This window comes from Xenopus laevis, chromosome 7L (assembly GCF_017654675.1).
Source record: "Xenopus laevis strain J_2021 chromosome 7L, Xenopus_laevis_v10.1, whole genome shotgun sequence".
NCBI lineage: Eukaryota > Metazoa > Chordata > Amphibia > Anura > Pipidae > Xenopus > Xenopus laevis.
The window spans coordinates 77,221,647-77,239,187 of NC_054383.1; the positions used below are offsets into that span (position 1 = coordinate 77,221,647).

General features: G+C 39.9%; 1 protein-coding gene across 2 annotated transcripts in view; it reads right to left on the minus strand.

The window, feature by feature from the left end:
- The window catches only part of LOC108695822 (high affinity cGMP-specific 3',5'-cyclic phosphodiesterase 9A-like), a 39,257-nt gene extending 29,951 nt beyond the window's left edge, over window positions 1-9,306 (minus strand). The window contains exons 1-8 of one of the 2 annotated variants that reach the window (XM_041569196.1): window positions 8,667-9,306; window positions 7,344-7,414; window positions 4,577-4,654; window positions 4,407-4,450; window positions 2,090-2,144; window positions 1,430-1,500; window positions 329-413; window positions 24-105 (exon numbers count right to left, since the gene is read on the minus strand). In XM_041569196.1, the coding sequence (XP_041425130.1) occupies window positions 24-105; window positions 329-413; window positions 1,430-1,500; window positions 2,090-2,144; window positions 4,407-4,450; window positions 4,577-4,654; window positions 7,344-7,414; window positions 8,667-8,735 (555 nt within the window). In that variant the 5' untranslated portion in view covers window positions 8,736-9,306. Of the gene's footprint in view, window positions 1-23; window positions 106-328; window positions 414-1,429; window positions 1,501-2,089; window positions 2,145-4,406; window positions 4,451-4,576; window positions 4,655-7,343; window positions 7,570-8,666 lie in introns of those variants that run through there. The other variant, XM_041569195.1, reaches the window with a different exon arrangement.
- Between the last annotated feature and the right edge of the window lie 8,235 nt (window positions 9,307-17,541).

Sequence of the window (17,541 nt, forward strand, 5' to 3'; positions counted from 1 at the left end):
ACAGATCTAAAGTTAGTCGTTACCTTTGGATAGGTTGGCACATCTCTTCGTGGGTTACATTTTTTCACATCCTCCGAGTAATAAAATCTGCATGGGCAGCTCAGTCTAAAAGAGAGAATTTAAGGATCATCATAATACAATAAAATATGAATAATAGATTTTACATAAATAACAAAACTAGAATGGACAAACTGCAGATCCACAGGTATAACAAACAGATGGAGTGAATCAATATTTGTTTACAGGCAAGATGAGAGAAGTGTATCTCCTACTTCATATTTTTTAAGAATATTGTTTTATGTTGGATTTAGCAGTTTCACAAGCTAACCTGTTTGTCTTCTTTTCCATTTCATCTCGAAGATTCCTTAATTCATTCTTGCATTTGTCAATATCAATAGCTTTCAGACCTTCAACTGAAAACAAGAAGCACTTTATGCACATGTCCTCAGAAATGTACTCATCTGTCTCCAATGGCCAGTGCTGCATGTTTTGTAGATATTAAAATGGCCCCATGGATATATCAGTCAGTAGCACCTCTACTTTTTTGAGAATATCCACAAATACAAGCAAACACACTTTGTTGATTAAGCCTGAGGGCAGGTTGGAAAATATTTGATTAGTCATTTCCCTCAGTAATGGTACTATTCCCTAAATATTATGGATACAACATTCTACCTATGTAAATGTGTGATCTCATGTTGAATTTGATGCTTACTTTTTGTTTGTTTTTTGTCACATGTAGAGTATTCTCCATTGGAGAAGAAACATTCATGACCCTTTCCCTGAGGCTCCCACTTTGTTAAATGGGAAATGCATGGATGTCCATGTGTTTAGAGAGCTTTAACTCCCCAAAGAGCATTCCTGGGCAGAAAAGCACCTGCATGTCCATGTACTTCATACTGAAGTCTATAGGAGCACCAAGCAGCAGTCAAGGTTTTTTTTCTCCTGCGGAGAATATTTTTCTTATGATATTAGCCTTACACTGAAGCTTGTATAGCATTGACTAAATTCTGTTCTCTAGTCTGAATACTAAGATTAGTTAAGAACAGATAATACGAATAAAAAACTGGCCTTTCAATCGCTCTGGTTCCATATGTATCATGCTAAATGTTAATGCAAATATACAGAGACCTGACTCAAACAAAAAAAAGATTTTTGAGGATGAAATGCCAGAGATTTTATAAATAGTGTCACTATAATGTTAAAGTTAAACCTCCTATTTAAAATTGGATCTAAATAACTCTGGATGAAACCCAATGAAGACCAGTACCAGATACATCAAATCTATGTAGCTGTTAGGATATCACAGAAATGATAAGCTACTGCTGTACAACTGAAGAATATAAAGACTGAAACATTACTTTTGAATGTAATTCTAATTTACAATCATTATTTAATAATATTTATTTAGTAGAATAATTCAGCATACCTTCCATCCTCCTTTCCAGTATAGCCAACCTTTCCATAACTTCTCGCTTCATTTCAGTGACTCTGAAAGCTCTTATAAAAAACAAAGTTCATATTAGGCATATTAGATGCTACATATTATTATTTGCATCCTATGCTGATTAGATTTATTCTCCATGTACGTGAAATGCTAATCCATACAGTTTTATCTTTAAGGAGGTGATAGGGGTCCATCATAGGTCACACCCCTAGCTATTGTTTCCTATAATGTACAAATATATCTAAATATATATTATTTTTTACCAAAGCTGTACAGGCTGTTGTGTTTTTACAGTATACATTTAAATGTAATTTGTTTGTTAATACAATACATGTTATTTTTTTCACTCATTATTAATCCATCCACCGGTATAGTAAAGGCATAGCCAGTCAAATGTGAAAAAAACCAGGAGGCAGATACCACCATCACTAAAATCTTATTAAATATAAACAATGGGTTTCAACGCTCCACAGACTCTAACTGATAAATACTTATACACAGAACATGTAGAGGTGCATATTTATTATGCAAATGCAATCTAAACACAATATATACACAACATATAAGCACAATAAGTATGCACCTGTATAAATATGCATCCTGTGGAGTTCAATGCTGTTGTGATACACAAAAATAGCTTACCTTGAAAATTCTTCAGTAACTTGAGATAGAACATTCTGAAAGAAGTCTTCTTTCTCTGTAAATATAACAATTACAATATATATTGTTTTTAAATTTGTCTAGTGTGTAGAACAGATATTTTGAAGGCAATAATACTTGATACCTGATTTAATGAAAACTGCATTTTATGTTGCAGTCAGATGTCAGAAAATGGTAATTAGTTTGTAGAAAAGCGGTATAATTCTAACTGCAAATATTATCAATTCCCAATACATATCATTTGAAATCACAGCAATGACCAGGGAATGTGTATTGATCAATCCCCTCTATTTTCTCCTTTTTTTTAAGATGGGATGGTCTACAATACATGACCTACATAGAACCTTCCATGTTGATTTCAGTTATGGTATCTACCCCCCCATCTGTTAGAGACATTCAGTCTTAAATCAAACTTGAGGGGCACATAATGCAGTTACTGTATATCTGAGAGAAACTGAGAAATAACGTTCAGAGTATCTATAATAAGATTTATAATGTCAAGATGGAATGTAATATTGACATATTGAGTGTTCTTCTCCGTTAATGGATTTAATTAATAATACAGATAAGGAAAAGATAAAAGTATACATTGAGATATACATTGACACGTGTAGACAAACTGTGGAAATAATCTGGGGAAATTAAGAGTTTATGATTTTGAAGCTTTTCCGCAAAGTTTCAGGGGGTAGAAAAAATTCGATAGTTGAGGTATTTTCTTGGATAAGAAATAAAAATGTTCAGCATAAAAAGCTGCCCGGCAGACCAATTGAGGAAGAAAATGAAATGATACTAATGTTGTAGTAAATAGGGAAGGACGAATTTGACCCATTTCGTTTCACCAAAAATTTGCCGCAGGCGAAATGTCGCAGACGCCCATTAAAGTCTATGGGCATCGAAAAAATGTTGTCGTGCGGCGAAATTTTTTGACATGCGTCTTTTTTTTTTTTGATGCATGCCGCTATACAAGTCTATGGGCGTCATTTTTTCGGCGAAACAAAGCGAAAAAAATCGCCCATCCTGAATTAGACAAGGTACCTATAGATTTTGATTAAAGTTGGTTACTCTTGATGTGGAGCATTTATATTTCGTTCCTCAATTCAACATGATGTCATAAGAGGCCTGTAGACTTTTTGGAGTCGATGCAGTACACAGATTAGGTCACTCAGTAAATTGGTTTTACAGTTGCTGGTACTTACGAATAATCATTTTTTGTTTTAAATAAAATTAGAAAAGCATTTATCTCTAATTTTAATCAACAATGGGGTGAAATTGGAAATATTTTACTGGAACAAAGGGTCAAGAGCCTCAATGACCACGCAGAGAACAAATACTGTGAGAGATCATTTATGCAGCAGTCATTATAGAGGAACCCATGAGAATGATGTATCGGTTTTGGGAAAAAATATGCAAAGCATGACGAGGGAAATTATAAAAATCAAAACATATAAAACTACATAAAATTAACTATTGTTATGAATGGACAATACTTTTTTTACTAAGCAATTTATAACATATAAAACCAGAAAGCTCTAAAGTGAAACTGGTTTCATTTTCTTTTTTAGTGCTAGATATAATAAAAAAACATAGATGCTCCTTAATTAAAAGCATAGCAAACAATATATTTAGCACCAGCTCTATTTATTGAGCTCATGTTAAAAAAGGGGAATATATAGATTTCACAAGGACCGTCAGAGTGAGAGCTGTCTATCTGGATTAACAAATTAAGAAATCTGGACAGGACTTGTGACATCAAAACCCTGCCCTCTGATTTCATAGACCATCCTGAAACATCTGCCAATCCACACCTACATCGTGTTCCCCATCCCACCCCCTGCCTGGAGTTCCCACCACAAAATGTTGAAACTCTAGATGTTTTATATATAATGAATTATATGAGTAATGATCCTTATGTATTTATGTAGATAACTCATTACTGAGCTAGTACAGCAACACCTTAGGAGACCTCCTATTGTTTTAATATTTTTATATTTTTGGTTATCAGAGCACTGTGAAGAACGTTTTTTGTTTATGTATATTACTATTCTTACGGGTTAGAATATGGTGTGCATGGTATGTAGACTTTGTTATTCAATATCCTTTAAGTTGTATTAGTTATATAAATTACTTAAAAGGCCCTGTTTTTGCTATAACAATGTCAGATTCATATATGACCTAATACAAGGCGGCAGACGATTAGGAAGTGGCTTCATCCTTCATTTGGTGTGTTTATGTCCTTTAAAATTGACAATATAAAGTACTGTAAAAATAAATGAATGAAAAAGTTAATGTAAAATATTACCTGGTCTTGGTGAAAGAGACTGGGAAATGATGCGATATGCAGAACTAAAACATGGAAAAATTTGTAATAATTTGTAACATTAGAATCCGCATATTTTTATTTACAACCAAAATAGTTTAATTACTTTGTACATTGTATATGTGTGCTATGCTGATGGTTGTATGACTTACCTTTTTGAATTTTTAGGAATAGTAGAGTCAGTAGCAATAACAGTGCCCTTTTTATCCAAAAGAACTATAGCTGCCTGCCTGTCAAAGTAAATACAACAATTATATAGTTTAGAATCGTCAAAACAGATTTAGCTCTACTCTACATGAATAAAGATTCTTATCAAGCTAAACATTCCAGTACATACAGTTAGTTACATACTTACATATTTAAATCAGGTTGAAAAAAGACAAAGTCAAGTTCAACCCCTCCAAATGAAAAACCCAACACACACCCCTCCATACCTTCACATAAATTGTATACCTCCATATCTATACTAACTGTAGAGTTTAGTATCACAATAGCCTGTGATATTATGTCTGTCCAAGAAATCGTCCAAGCCACTCTTAAAGGCATTAACAGAATCAGCCATCACAACATCACCCAGCAGTGCATTCCACAACCTCACTGTCCTCACTGTGAAGAACCACCTATATTGCTTCAAATGAAAGTTCTTTTCTTCTGGTCTAAAGGGGTGGCCTCTGGTACGGTGATCCTCTTTATGGGTAAAAAGGTCCCCTGCTATTTGTCTATAATGTCTTCTAGTGTAATCATGTCCCCTCGCAAGCGCCTTTTTTCCAGAGAAAACAACCCCAACCTTGACAGTCTACCCTCATAATTTAAGTCTTCCATCCCTCTAACCAATTTAGTTGCATGTCTCTGCACTCTCTCCAGCTCATTTATATCCGTCTTAAGGACTGTAGTCCAAAACTGCACTGCATACTCCAGATGAGGCCTCACCAGGGTCCTATAAAGAGGCATAATTATGTTTTCATCCCTTGAGATAATGCCCTTTTTTATGCAAGACAGAACTTTATTTGCTTTAGTAGCCACAGAATGACTGCCTAGAATTAGACAACTTATCTACAAAAGCCCTTCTCATTTAAGGAAACTCCCACCACACTGCCATTTACTGTATAACTTGCATTTATGTTATTTTTGCCAAAGTGCAGCTGATGAGAAATGGATGCAAAAGTTGATTCAACGCTGTATCAAAAGCTTTGTAAAATTCAAAGTAGATCACATCTACAGCAACCCAACTGTTGGAGTTCGGCTTACATTTGTTTGTGACATAAAATGGACAAATATTACGTTTATAAATGTGTTTACATTAACTTTTTTGACAGTTCTTTAATTAATTAAAAATGAGGAGAGCACTCCAAGGTAGCAAAATACAGTGGTTGTGTTTATTCAAGACAACTACACAATATGTTTCTGGTCTTACATACCCTTTCTCAAGGGTACATGTGAGAAAAGGGTATGTAAGACCTGAAACATGTCGTGTAGTTGTCTTGAATAAACACAACCAAAGCATTTTGCTAACTTGGAGTTTTCTCCTCATTCTTAATTAATTGATGGGTGTCAGGATAGCGGTATACCTGGAAGAGGATTTGATGCATTTTTAGTTAGCTAAAGCAGTGCTAAGAACTTTCTGCTTATTTTTTGACAGTTTTATTGCTTCAGTCAATAGTTGGGTAATTTAAATCCCCCATTAATAATGCTTGACCCAAACTTGTATCCTTTTGTAGATGCAACAGGAGCTGAGCATCTTCCTCTTTACTTATTCGAAGGGGTTCTATAGCATACCCCTGTAAGTAACTTGTCGCCTTACACTATGCAAAATGCTCATATACTGTATAAGGATTTAGCTCTATCATTCTCCTACACAACTGCTTCTTTAATATTAAGTTCCAAATCATGTTTGACATTATCCTCCTTTCCCTTCCCTATCCCTCTGAAACAAGAAATTTAAGTTACATCATATTTTATCATATACATGTGACTTTAAAGTTATTAATTTGTAATTACTATTATTATTATTCTAGATATCTATTGGGCAATATTTAATATCCCATTGGGTGGGTACCAAACTGGCAATTAAGATGGTTCTCTCCTGACAAGCCATTATGATCCAATCATTGTCTCAGGGGTCAATTGATCAGCTTGATTTGGTGCAGAATGTAGGGGTCCAAATCAGGTATAGATCAGTTTATTTCTCATTCCCACCTCACTAAAGTTGTATTGCCAGCTTTAGGCTTTGTTATATTTGCCAGTAAACCTCACCAATTGATTAATACGGGTTTAAACAGCTGTTTCTAGGATTTTTTATTTTGCCATTTCCAGATACTAGTAATGATCAAGCAAAACAAGGAATGATAATAATTGCTGTTGTTAATGGGAATTTTCAGTAGTCAATATAGACTATAATATATATATATATATATATATATATATATATATATATATATATATATATAAATTGGGTTTATATTTATTTATATATATATATATATATATATATATATATATATATATATATATATATATATATATATATATATATATATATATATATATATATATACATACATATATACACAGTATATATCACCAAATTTCCTCTTTTAACGACTACGGAAAATACAGTCCAGGCAAATGATTTACTGTTGCTTAGATAAGAGACACTAGAACCATTAACACATAAAAGAAGATGATTCTTTATCACGTAAAGTTTGCAAACGGAGGGACATAAAACAATTACGTGTTCTACAGTTACAGTATATAGCATCAATCCGGAAATATTTAATTGCTTGTATAGTCAGTAAAATCGGTTTCCCCCATCCCCCTAACACAAAGGATTTAAGAACAGATTCAGTCTAAATAATCCTGTTGCTATGAAATTATGTTCCTAAATATACAGTAAGCAAAATAAAAGAACAGGTACAGTACCATGGCAAGCCAGCTGACGCACAGAGGAGATCCTTAATCTCAGCAGAACTGCTTTGCTGACTGAAAACAACCTGCAAAGGTAATTTAAGAACAATCTCCTTATGACACCAAGAATTATATAATAGATAAAACATTATGCTGATACAAAACCATGAATTCTAGTTTAGGTGCTCTACACAGATCTGCTGCTGATTTCAAAGCAATTATGCAACTATACAAATAATTATAAATCATGAATTGTGGATTCATAATAAGCTAAATCAATTTAAAATGGTAAACACAAATAAATTATAAACCAAATTATCCTTTATTTCCCACTCAATACAGTTATTTGGATGTGAGGTACTACAGGTATGGGACCTGTTATTCAGAATGCTCGGGAACCAGGTTTTTCCGGATAAAGGATCTTTCCTTAATTTGGATCTTCATACTTATATTTCACAAGTCTACTAAAAAAAAGCATTTAAACATTAAATTAACCCAATAGGATTCTTTTGTCTCCAATAAGGATAAGTTGGGATCAAGTACAAGGTACTGTTTTATTATTACAGAGAATGAAGATATAGGTTTAACAATTTTGAATTATGTGATTAAATTGTACTCCATGGGAGATGGCCTTGCAATAATTTAGAGCTTTCTGGAGAATGGGTTTCTGGGTAATGGATCCCATACCTGTATATGCAACGCAAGTTCAAGACTTCTATGACATTTTTTTCTATTCCATTTTTTTGCAACACAGAAGTTCATACTCCCACGATATGGTGAAATCTCATAAGTTTATATACATAGATATAGATATAGATATAGATATAGATATATATAGATATAGATATAGATATATATATATATATATATATATACACACACACACACACACATATGGGATCCATTATCCAGAAACCCATTATCCTGAAAGCTCAGAATAATGAAAAGGCCGTCTCCCATAGACTCCATTTTATCCAAATAATCCAAGTTTTTAAAAATTATTAAATTTTTCTCTGTAGTAATGTACTTGGTCCAAACTAAGGTACAATTAATCCTTATTGGAAGCAGAACCAGTTTATTGGGTTTATTTAATATCTCCATGACTTTCTAGTAGACTTAAGGTATAAAGATCCAAACTACATTATCCAGAAAACACCAGGTCCCAAGCATTCTGGATAATAGGCTTGATACATACATACATATATATATATATATATATATATATATATATATATATATATATATATATATACACACAAATTTTGGCAGATACAAAATTCTGCCATACAAAAACTAAAATCTGCAGCAGTATATAATAACAAATTTAAAAATACCAACCTTTTGAATTTTTCCATCAACATCCAGGTATATTGTCCTCTGGCCGTGTGCTGATGCTCCGGACCCCATTGATGTACAGAGATTAGAACCCTGACACACTTAGTTTTAAGAGTATTTCTAAATATTATTTGCTCAGTTAAGACACTAAATACTCTGAGGCATTTCAGAATATTTCCGGTTATGTTTCTGGCACTTCCAGATGTTTTGCAGCTCAGTTATTCTTTCCAGTTTTCAGTAACTCATAGTGGACACTAGTGTCTCTTTTTTTTTTCTACCAGAAGCTTTCCTTTCTCTTGCTAATAAACTCAAAAAAACACAGCTTTGCTTTTATGTAGAGGAGGTATTTTACACGTGTTGCATTGTCTTCTCTTATGTGCTTTGATCATTCCTCTTAGCAAGTTAATTGGCAGTCACAGTTACAAGGAAAGAGAGAAATGGTATAATTATTAACAGCTGATAGATCCTTGTTGCCATGGCTCTAATGCTGTAACAAGCTTAAATAGTCATCTCAGATCAGTACCTAGGGATCTATGACAAAACTTGCCCTCTCCCTCTGCACTCTTCATATATTGCTCATTTCAGTTTCAATAATAATAATACAATGTCTAATAGAAGAATGTTGGCTCCTAAAGGAAATATCCAAAAATCCAAAAACTTAACTGAAAAAAAGCTGATGGGTATATCTCAGAAACCATGTAAAATAGAAAATGTAACCCCTGTAACCTAGGGTTGCCACCTTTTCTGGAAAAATACTGGCCTTCCTGTATATTTATATTTTTTCCATTTTAATAACATTAGGTTCAACCATCATTTTTACCTGCCAGGCATTTTTTGGGGTTATTACCTGAAAAATATAGAAATTTTTTCATACTCACCGTAATTTCTATTTCCAAGTCACTTCCATGGCAGCATTCACCAACATGGGTTAATCCCGCCTATCAGGTCACTGGACAGGAAAGAGTTAACGATCGGTATAAATACCTTGCTCCTCCCAGCAATCCTCGTCTAGTAACAAGCTCCAGAAGAAGGGAGGGAAGTTGGTGAATGCTGCCATGGAAGTGACTTGGAAATAGAAATTACGGTGAGTATGAAAAAATTTCTATATTTCCCAAGTCACCCATGGCAGACAATTCACCAACATGGGATTTCCCCAAGCTTAAAGAAGGGAGGGACCATTATCGATCAACCAAAAAACTTTATTTAGCATGAACAACAGATTGCAAAATCTTTCTTCCAAACTTTGCATCTTGAGACAGCATCACATTCAGTCTGTAATGACGAATGAAGGTACAAGAAGATGTCCACCTCGCAGCCTTGCAGATGAGGTCTGGCGGGGCCTTGGCTTCCGCCGCCCAGGAAGTAGCCATGGCTCTTGTAGAGTGAGCCCTCAGGTCCTTAGGAATCTCATTGCCTGTCAACCGATAAGCTAGAGCAATGCAGGAGACAATCCAGCGGCCAATCGTAGATTTAGCTGGTGCCATACCCTTTCTAGGGCCCCTCGGAATCAGGAATAACTTGTCAGATTTTCGCCAATCCTTCGTTCGCGTCAGATAATGCGAAACGGCCCTCACCAAGTCCAAAGTATGCCATTCTCGCTCCTTGTTAGACTTTGGAGACGGGCAGAAAGAAGGTAGTGTAATTTCCAAATCGGCATGAAATTGGGAGATTACTTTTGGAAGAAACTCAAAAGATGGTCTCATAATCACTTTGTCCGGATAGACAACTGTGTCTGGCTCTTTTGCTGACAAAGCAGAAATCTCACCAACCCTGCAAGCTGAGGTAATAGCGACCAGAAACAGGACTTTCAATGTCGCATGCCAGACCGAGGCTTTCCGCAAAGGCTCAAAAGGTGAAGACATTAATGCTCGTAAGACAATCGTAAGGTCCCAAGGTGGAACTCTGGATTTCTTGAAAGGACACACCCTTCTCATTGCGTTGAAGAACCGGTTAACCAGAGGCTCCTCCGCCCAGGAATGACCACACAATGCAGATAATGCGGAGACTTGACCTCGCAGGGTGCTTGTGCTAAGTTTTCTCTGGAAACCCACAAACAGGAACTGAATCACCTGTTGGACAGTAGGATCTTTTGGGTCAAATTTGTGTTGTACTGCAAATTCTGCGAAACACTTCCAGACCCTGTAATATTGAGCCGAGGTAGAAGCCCTCCGAGCCTTCAATAAGAAATTCACCAGATCTTCCTGGAAACCATATTCTGCTAGCCTCTGCCTTTCAATTTCCACGCCGTCAGTGACAGGGAATCCACTCCCTCGTAGACCACTGGGCCCTGGGATAACAAATCCGGCTGAAGAGGCAGTCTCAGAGGTGGCTCCACTGCCAAACTCTGCAGGAGCGGAAACCAAGGGCGTCTCGGCCAATACGGAATTATGGCTATGACCAAGGCTTTTTCGATATCCACCTTTTTCAACACCCTCCAAATCATTGGAAAGGGCGGAAAAACATAACCAAATATCCTGCTCCAATCCTGGAGGAGTGCATCCACTGCTTCTGCCAGAGGACATGGTGCCCTGGAGAAGAACCTGCTGCACTTGTGGTTTTTGTCCGTGGCCATAAGATCGATTTCTGGCCTTCCGAACCTCTGTACTACACCTTGAAAGGTTAGCAGACATAAACTCCATTCTCCTGGTTGCAAGGTGTTGCGACTGAGAAAGTCTGCCTCCGTATTCTGACTGCCTGGAATATGTAAGGCTGTCAGCCCTTCTAGATTTTCCTCTGCCCACGTCATTATTGGGGCCAGTTCTTTTAGCAGTCGGGCGCTTCTGGTGCCACCTTGCTTCTGCACATAAGACACAGTTGTAACATTGTCTGACTGAATCTTTACCCAGGCATGTAGAATCTTTTCTGAAAAGGCCAGCAATGCCTCTTTCACGGCCCGTAGTTCCAGAATGTTTGAGGAGACACCCTGCAGGTTCCAATGACCTTGAACACTGCGGCCTTCCAGTACTGCACCCCAGCCTCTCTCTGAAGCGTCTGTCGTGATCACCACATACGGGGGGTTTGCAAGGACCATCCCCTGAGTCAAATTTCCTACAACCAGCCACCAACTTAAACTGTCTTTGGCGTCCTCTGAAACTACAATTCGTGAATTTAGTTTCAACTGTCTTGAAGCATTCTCCCTCAGGAAGAATTGTTGGAGAGGCCTCATGTGCCACCTGGCCCACTTCACCATCTGGATCGTAGATGCCATGAGACCTAGGACCGACATGCATGATCTTACTGAGACTCTTTGTTGTTCTTTGAACTGTCTTATTTGTCTCAATATATGCTGTATCTTTTCTTGAGGAAGTGAAACTATTCCTTCCTGCGTATCCAGGTGTGCACCCAAGAAGACCATCCTTTGTGACGGAAGTAAGCTGCTCTTCTCCCAGTTTATTACCCAACCGAACTGTTGGAGTACCAGGATTGTTCTGTCCCTGAATTTCAGAGCTTCCTCTCTTGATGAAGCCACCAACAGAATGTCGTCCAGGTAATGAAATATAGGCACACCTTCTACTCTTAGAAAAGCCACGACCGTGACCAGGACTTTTGTAAACGTTCTTGGGGACGTTGAGAGGCCAAAGGGAAGACAGGTAAACTGGACATGTTGACCTCTGAAAACAAATCGAAGATACTTCCGGTGTGTCTTGTGCACTGGTACATGGAAATATGCGTCCTTCAAGTCCAGATTTATTAGCCATGATTGTGGAGGAACTGCTTGTAGGATGGACGTCAGTGATTCCATTCTGAAGCGCCTGCAGTTGACAAACTGATTCAGAGGGCGTAAATCCAGTACCGGTCTGAATGCCCCGAGGCCTTCCGGACTAGAAAGAGCTTCGAATAGAAACCTAAGCCCTGTTGGGACTTCGGAACCCATTCCACTGCCCCCGAGTTCAGGAGTTGATCTACATACTCCTGTAACACTTGGTCCGAACCTGGTACCTGCGGGACTGAAGACACCTTGAACACATTGCGAGACGGCACCCTGTGGAACTCCAACTGATATCCTTCCTGAATCACCCTCAGGACCCATTGGTCTCTGATTTTTGAGGCCCAGACCGCATAAAAGGATGTTAGACGTGCCCCCACTCTGCTGGTCTGAGCCGGCCTGATCTCATTGCTTCTTCTCCGTATGGCTTGAGCTGAAAGTAGAACTTCTCCTATTGGGAGGCCTACTTTCCCCCCTTGTGGGCTTCCAATTAGTCTGTCTTCCGGCAGTCCTTCCATATCTAGGCTGTCTTGAACCCCGAAAGGACCTGTTAATGGGGGAACTAGGCCTCCCCCCTTGACGCCTGAATCTCTTCTCCTGCGGCAAAAATACACTCTTGCCCCCGGAAGCTTTCTTAATGATGGAATCGAGTTTCTCACCGAAGAGCATCTCTCCCTCAAACGGCAACTGACATAAATTCCCCTTAGAGGCTGAATCCGCCAGCCATGGCTTCAACCACAAAGCCCTTCTTGAGGACACCGAAAGTGCCATAGTTCTTGAAGCTAGATGTACCAGATCTAGAGAGGTATCGGTCATGAAATCCACCGCTAGTTTCAATTCAGACAACATTTCACGTAACCCAGACCTTTTGACATTAGAAGAAATGGCATCTTCCAGGTTATTCAACCACACCTTCATAGCTCTTGATGTGGAGGTCATAGCTACTGCCGGTCTACAAGTTGCTCCTGCCGCTATAAACGTCTTCTTGAGGTTGGTTTCGATCCGTTTCTCCATTGGATCACGGAAAGCTACTGCATCATCCACTGGCAGCGTCGTCTTTCTTGCCAACCTTACCACCGCAGCGTCGACTTTAGGCGGATTGTCCCACAATTTAGAGAAAGACTCCTCCACCGGATACTTTTTTGCAAACTTCCCCTGGATAACAAACTTTTTCTCTGTTCTCTTCCACTCAGAGCTGATGATTTCCTTAATTGAATCATGCACCGGGAAAGTCACCTGTCTTTTCCTGACCGATGGGAAGAATTTATCTGCTGAACTAGACTTAGGTAGCTCTTCCGAAAGACATAGCGTCTTCCTTACTGCCTTTACCAGATTCTCTATCGCTGTAGGATCAAATGCAATCTCTTCCTCAGAAAACACTTCTCCCTCCTCTGAGAGTTCTGAATGTGCGTCCCCTGGAGAGTACAATTCTTCATCTGACACATCTGATAGAGACTCATATGGCAAATCTCTGACCCTCTTAGCTTTCCTCTGTACCCCAGAGGTAGAAGCAGTAGCCTCTTGCATGCCTTGTACTACAGCTTGCTTGATGATGGAGACCAGAGCATCCAATTGTGGGGCTCCTGAAGGCTGAGGGTCTGCAGACGCTACTGGGTCCGTAGCTGAAGCCGCTTTCTTTGAGAGAGTAGGCTCCCCTTTCTGCAATTCAGTTGACATATGTAGGCTGAAAATGGAAAAGACAACCATCAGCCACTAATTATCGTTCTCTCTCATTACATCCATATATCCACAGCCAGCTTACCTAGGACCTTTGGGCTGAGATCCTTTTCCAGAGCCAGGCTGATCCATAGTAACCTGTAACACATTATTCCATAAGCATAAATTCAATTACAAAAGCAAGATTCCACTGGAAAGGCACTCACAGTCTGTAGCCGAGTGAACCAACGCTCTCCAACTTCCGGCGAAGTGTACAATCACATCCAGCCAAAACGCCAGCCTTGCACACACTGCCAGCGTCTTCTTATTGCGTCACTTCCTGACGCCGTTTTCCCGCGCGTCAGTCCGGTCGCGCGTCACTTCCGGGCGCGCGCGTCCATTTCCGGGCGCGCGTCTTCTTTGAGCGCGCGTCTTCCGCGTGCGTCACTTCCGGCACGCGTCACTCCGTTCGCGTCAACTCAGGCGCGCGTCTTACACGCGCTTCCGCGTCCGTACTCGACGCGCGTCCGCGTCAGTATTGGCGCGTGTGCTCTTCCATGGAACAAAACACTTTACCCAGCCTCGAATCCATCTGAAACGGCTGATCCTCTGGACTGCTTCATCCTCCTCTCTACCTTTAGGAGGGAATTCTTACAGCAGCTCCAGCACACAACCCTGCCCAACGGGTTCTTCTCACCACAACCCGTATAGGGTGCACTTGGAGGCATCAGAGGGGAGAGAGAGAGAGAGAGAGAGACCCACTCTGGTATGGTAAGCTTAGCAGCCTTTTAGCCATCTGTAGCAGCCTGTAACAGTCTGTAGCAGCCTGTCGTGACCTGGACAGGAAAAAAGACGAGGATTGCTGGGAGGAGCAAGGTATTTATACCGATCGTTAACTCTTTCCTGTCCAGTGACCTGATAGGCGGGATTAACCCATGTTGGTGAATTGTCTGCCATGGGTGACTTGGGAAAACCCCTTTTTTGATTATTTGGCTAAACCCAGTGCAAAACACAATATCTTTAAATTGGGATAGAGACATCTCCCACTGACCTATACATGACCTTGACTGGTTTGAGATGGCAGATTTTCTGATTTTGGCGTTTTGAAGCATCAGGGTATAATAAATTTCGAGAAAAAAAAAATTTAAAATTTTTCCCCAAAAAAGCCAACCATAAAAAAATCATGTTTTAGTAAATAATCCTCTTAATATACATGTCTATAGAGTCCCACATAAAAGAGGGCTATTTACAACTAGAAGCGAATATGTTCTCCCTACAGTTATTTGCATATTTAATCACATTCTTTAAAGAAAATGAAAATTTTATATAAATATAAGCTTCATCATAATGAAATAAGAAACTTTCTACATATAATCAATGAAACATTCTGTACTGTTTCTGAAATAATCAAGTTTTCCTTCACCGTCACTCTCTCAGCATCTGTTTCTCTTCTTTCTTTCTTCATGATGGAGCAGGGTGTCAGATTTTTATTGACAGTTAGATCCAATAGTTCTTTTAGGGGAGCTCCCTTTTCCAGCAGTACAGGTACAAACAAAATCTAACAAAATAACTTTGGCACAAATCCTGCATGTCCTGCATGAGAGACATGATTTGAGAATCTTGCTTGGTGGTCCAGTAAGGATGCAATGGGGACACCTGGCACATCCACGGCAGGGACGCCTGCAGCGTTTGGCTCCTTTGGTCGTGTAGGTGTGTGCTGTTCTTCCATGTTTTTGCCACTCCAGTAATTCTGGATTTATTCAGCGCTCTCACGGCTGACATCATTGCGAAATTCAAATATTTAAAGGTGCAAGTGTCTTTTGTGCAACGTAAAGGTTCTTCCTGGTTCCTGGGTTCTTTCTAGTTTGACTCCTTGTGCTGAAATTCTCTGTGTTTGACCCTTGACTGTCCCTGATTCTAACATCATGCTGCCTGAACTGACCCCGGCCTGTATTGACTATTCTTCTGATTCCGATTTGGTGCTGTGATTCTTCTCTGTGTATGACGTTGGCCTGTAACCCAGACATTGCTCCTGTTACCTATTTTGGCACCGCATTGCCTGCTTGGTTTGCCCCGGCCGGTTCCTTGACTTCACTGACTGCTCCCCCATCCCTTCTGTACATGTTCGGTTCCTGTGCTCACCCAGAACTCTTTCCCTGGTTCTCCCACATTAAGACCTGGTGAGTAGCAGAAGGAACCACCGGAAGCCAAAGGCGGCTACTATAGGCAGAAGAGTGGACATTTAGCCTGTCCCCTAGTAAATGGCCATTATTTAAGATGATCCCAATCGCGCTGCCTCTGCCGATGCAGCCATACATAATCTCAGACAAGGCAAGCAGGGGGTCGAGGACTGCTGTATGGAGTTCCGCCATTGGGTGGTAGAGACGGGCTGGAATAACACCGCTCTGAAAAGCCAGTTTAGAGAGGGACTGTTTGCAGTTATCAAGGATAGCTTAGTTAATTTTCCTTTTCCATCCTCCCTAGACTCCCTGATGCACTTGGCGATACAAATTTATAGGAGGCAGAGAGAGAGAGACATCAAGAAGATACCCCTAGGGTTGCCCCCTCCAGTTCCTCCCCAGACTTGGCACTTAAGCCTCTCCTCACTGCCCCTAGATCTCTAGAGGAATCCATGCAACTAGGCTGTACCAGATTAACCTCAGAAGAAAGGTCTCATAGGCGGTCTAATGGCTTGCTCCTGTAACCCATTTTGGTACCGCATTGCCCGCTTGGTTTGACCCAGCCTGTTCCTTCACTGATTGCTCCCCTTTCTCTTCCGTACACATTTGTTTCCCTTGCTCGCCCAGAACTCTCTCCCTGGTTCTCCCACATTAAGACCTGGTGGCATCTGAGTAGAGGAGGGCAAGCAGAAGAGTGGGCTGAGACCGGACCTAGGGGTTAGTTCTGGGTTTGGGATTCCGTACGTTACACAGGATTTCTGGTGATTTTAATAGAGTGAGCTCTAACAAATCTTCTAAGCAAAAGGAGCCCCCCTATATATTCAAAATCGGACTCACAACTCCTGCATGAAGACAGAATTAATTGAGACAGATGCTGAGAGGTGGAGCATGAAGAGCAATTTGATTATTTCAGAAACCATTCAGAATTTTTTACTGACAATATTTAGAACATTTCTTATTTCAGTATGATGAAGCTTATACTAAATTTTCATTTTTACACTCATTCCTTCCTGCCTTCCGTTTAGAACAGAGCGCTGCTATTGATGCAGTGGAACCTTGGAACTACTATCAGCTCCTTGGTTCTCTTTGCACTCTGTTTCCATAGGTGCAACACACATCAAACAATGGAAATGATGCAATGTACACTTTAGTGCAACTGCATCCAATTTGCAAAAAAGTTTGTGCACAGTGGCGGAACTACCGGGGGAGCAGGGGGTGCGAGCGGGCCAGGGCCTGCACCCCCTCAGGGCCCCCCCGGCAGCCCGTGCGCCACTCAAAATGCGGGCCGTACGGAGGGGGGCGGGGCCCGCACCGGGGCCAGCCCCCTCTAGTTACG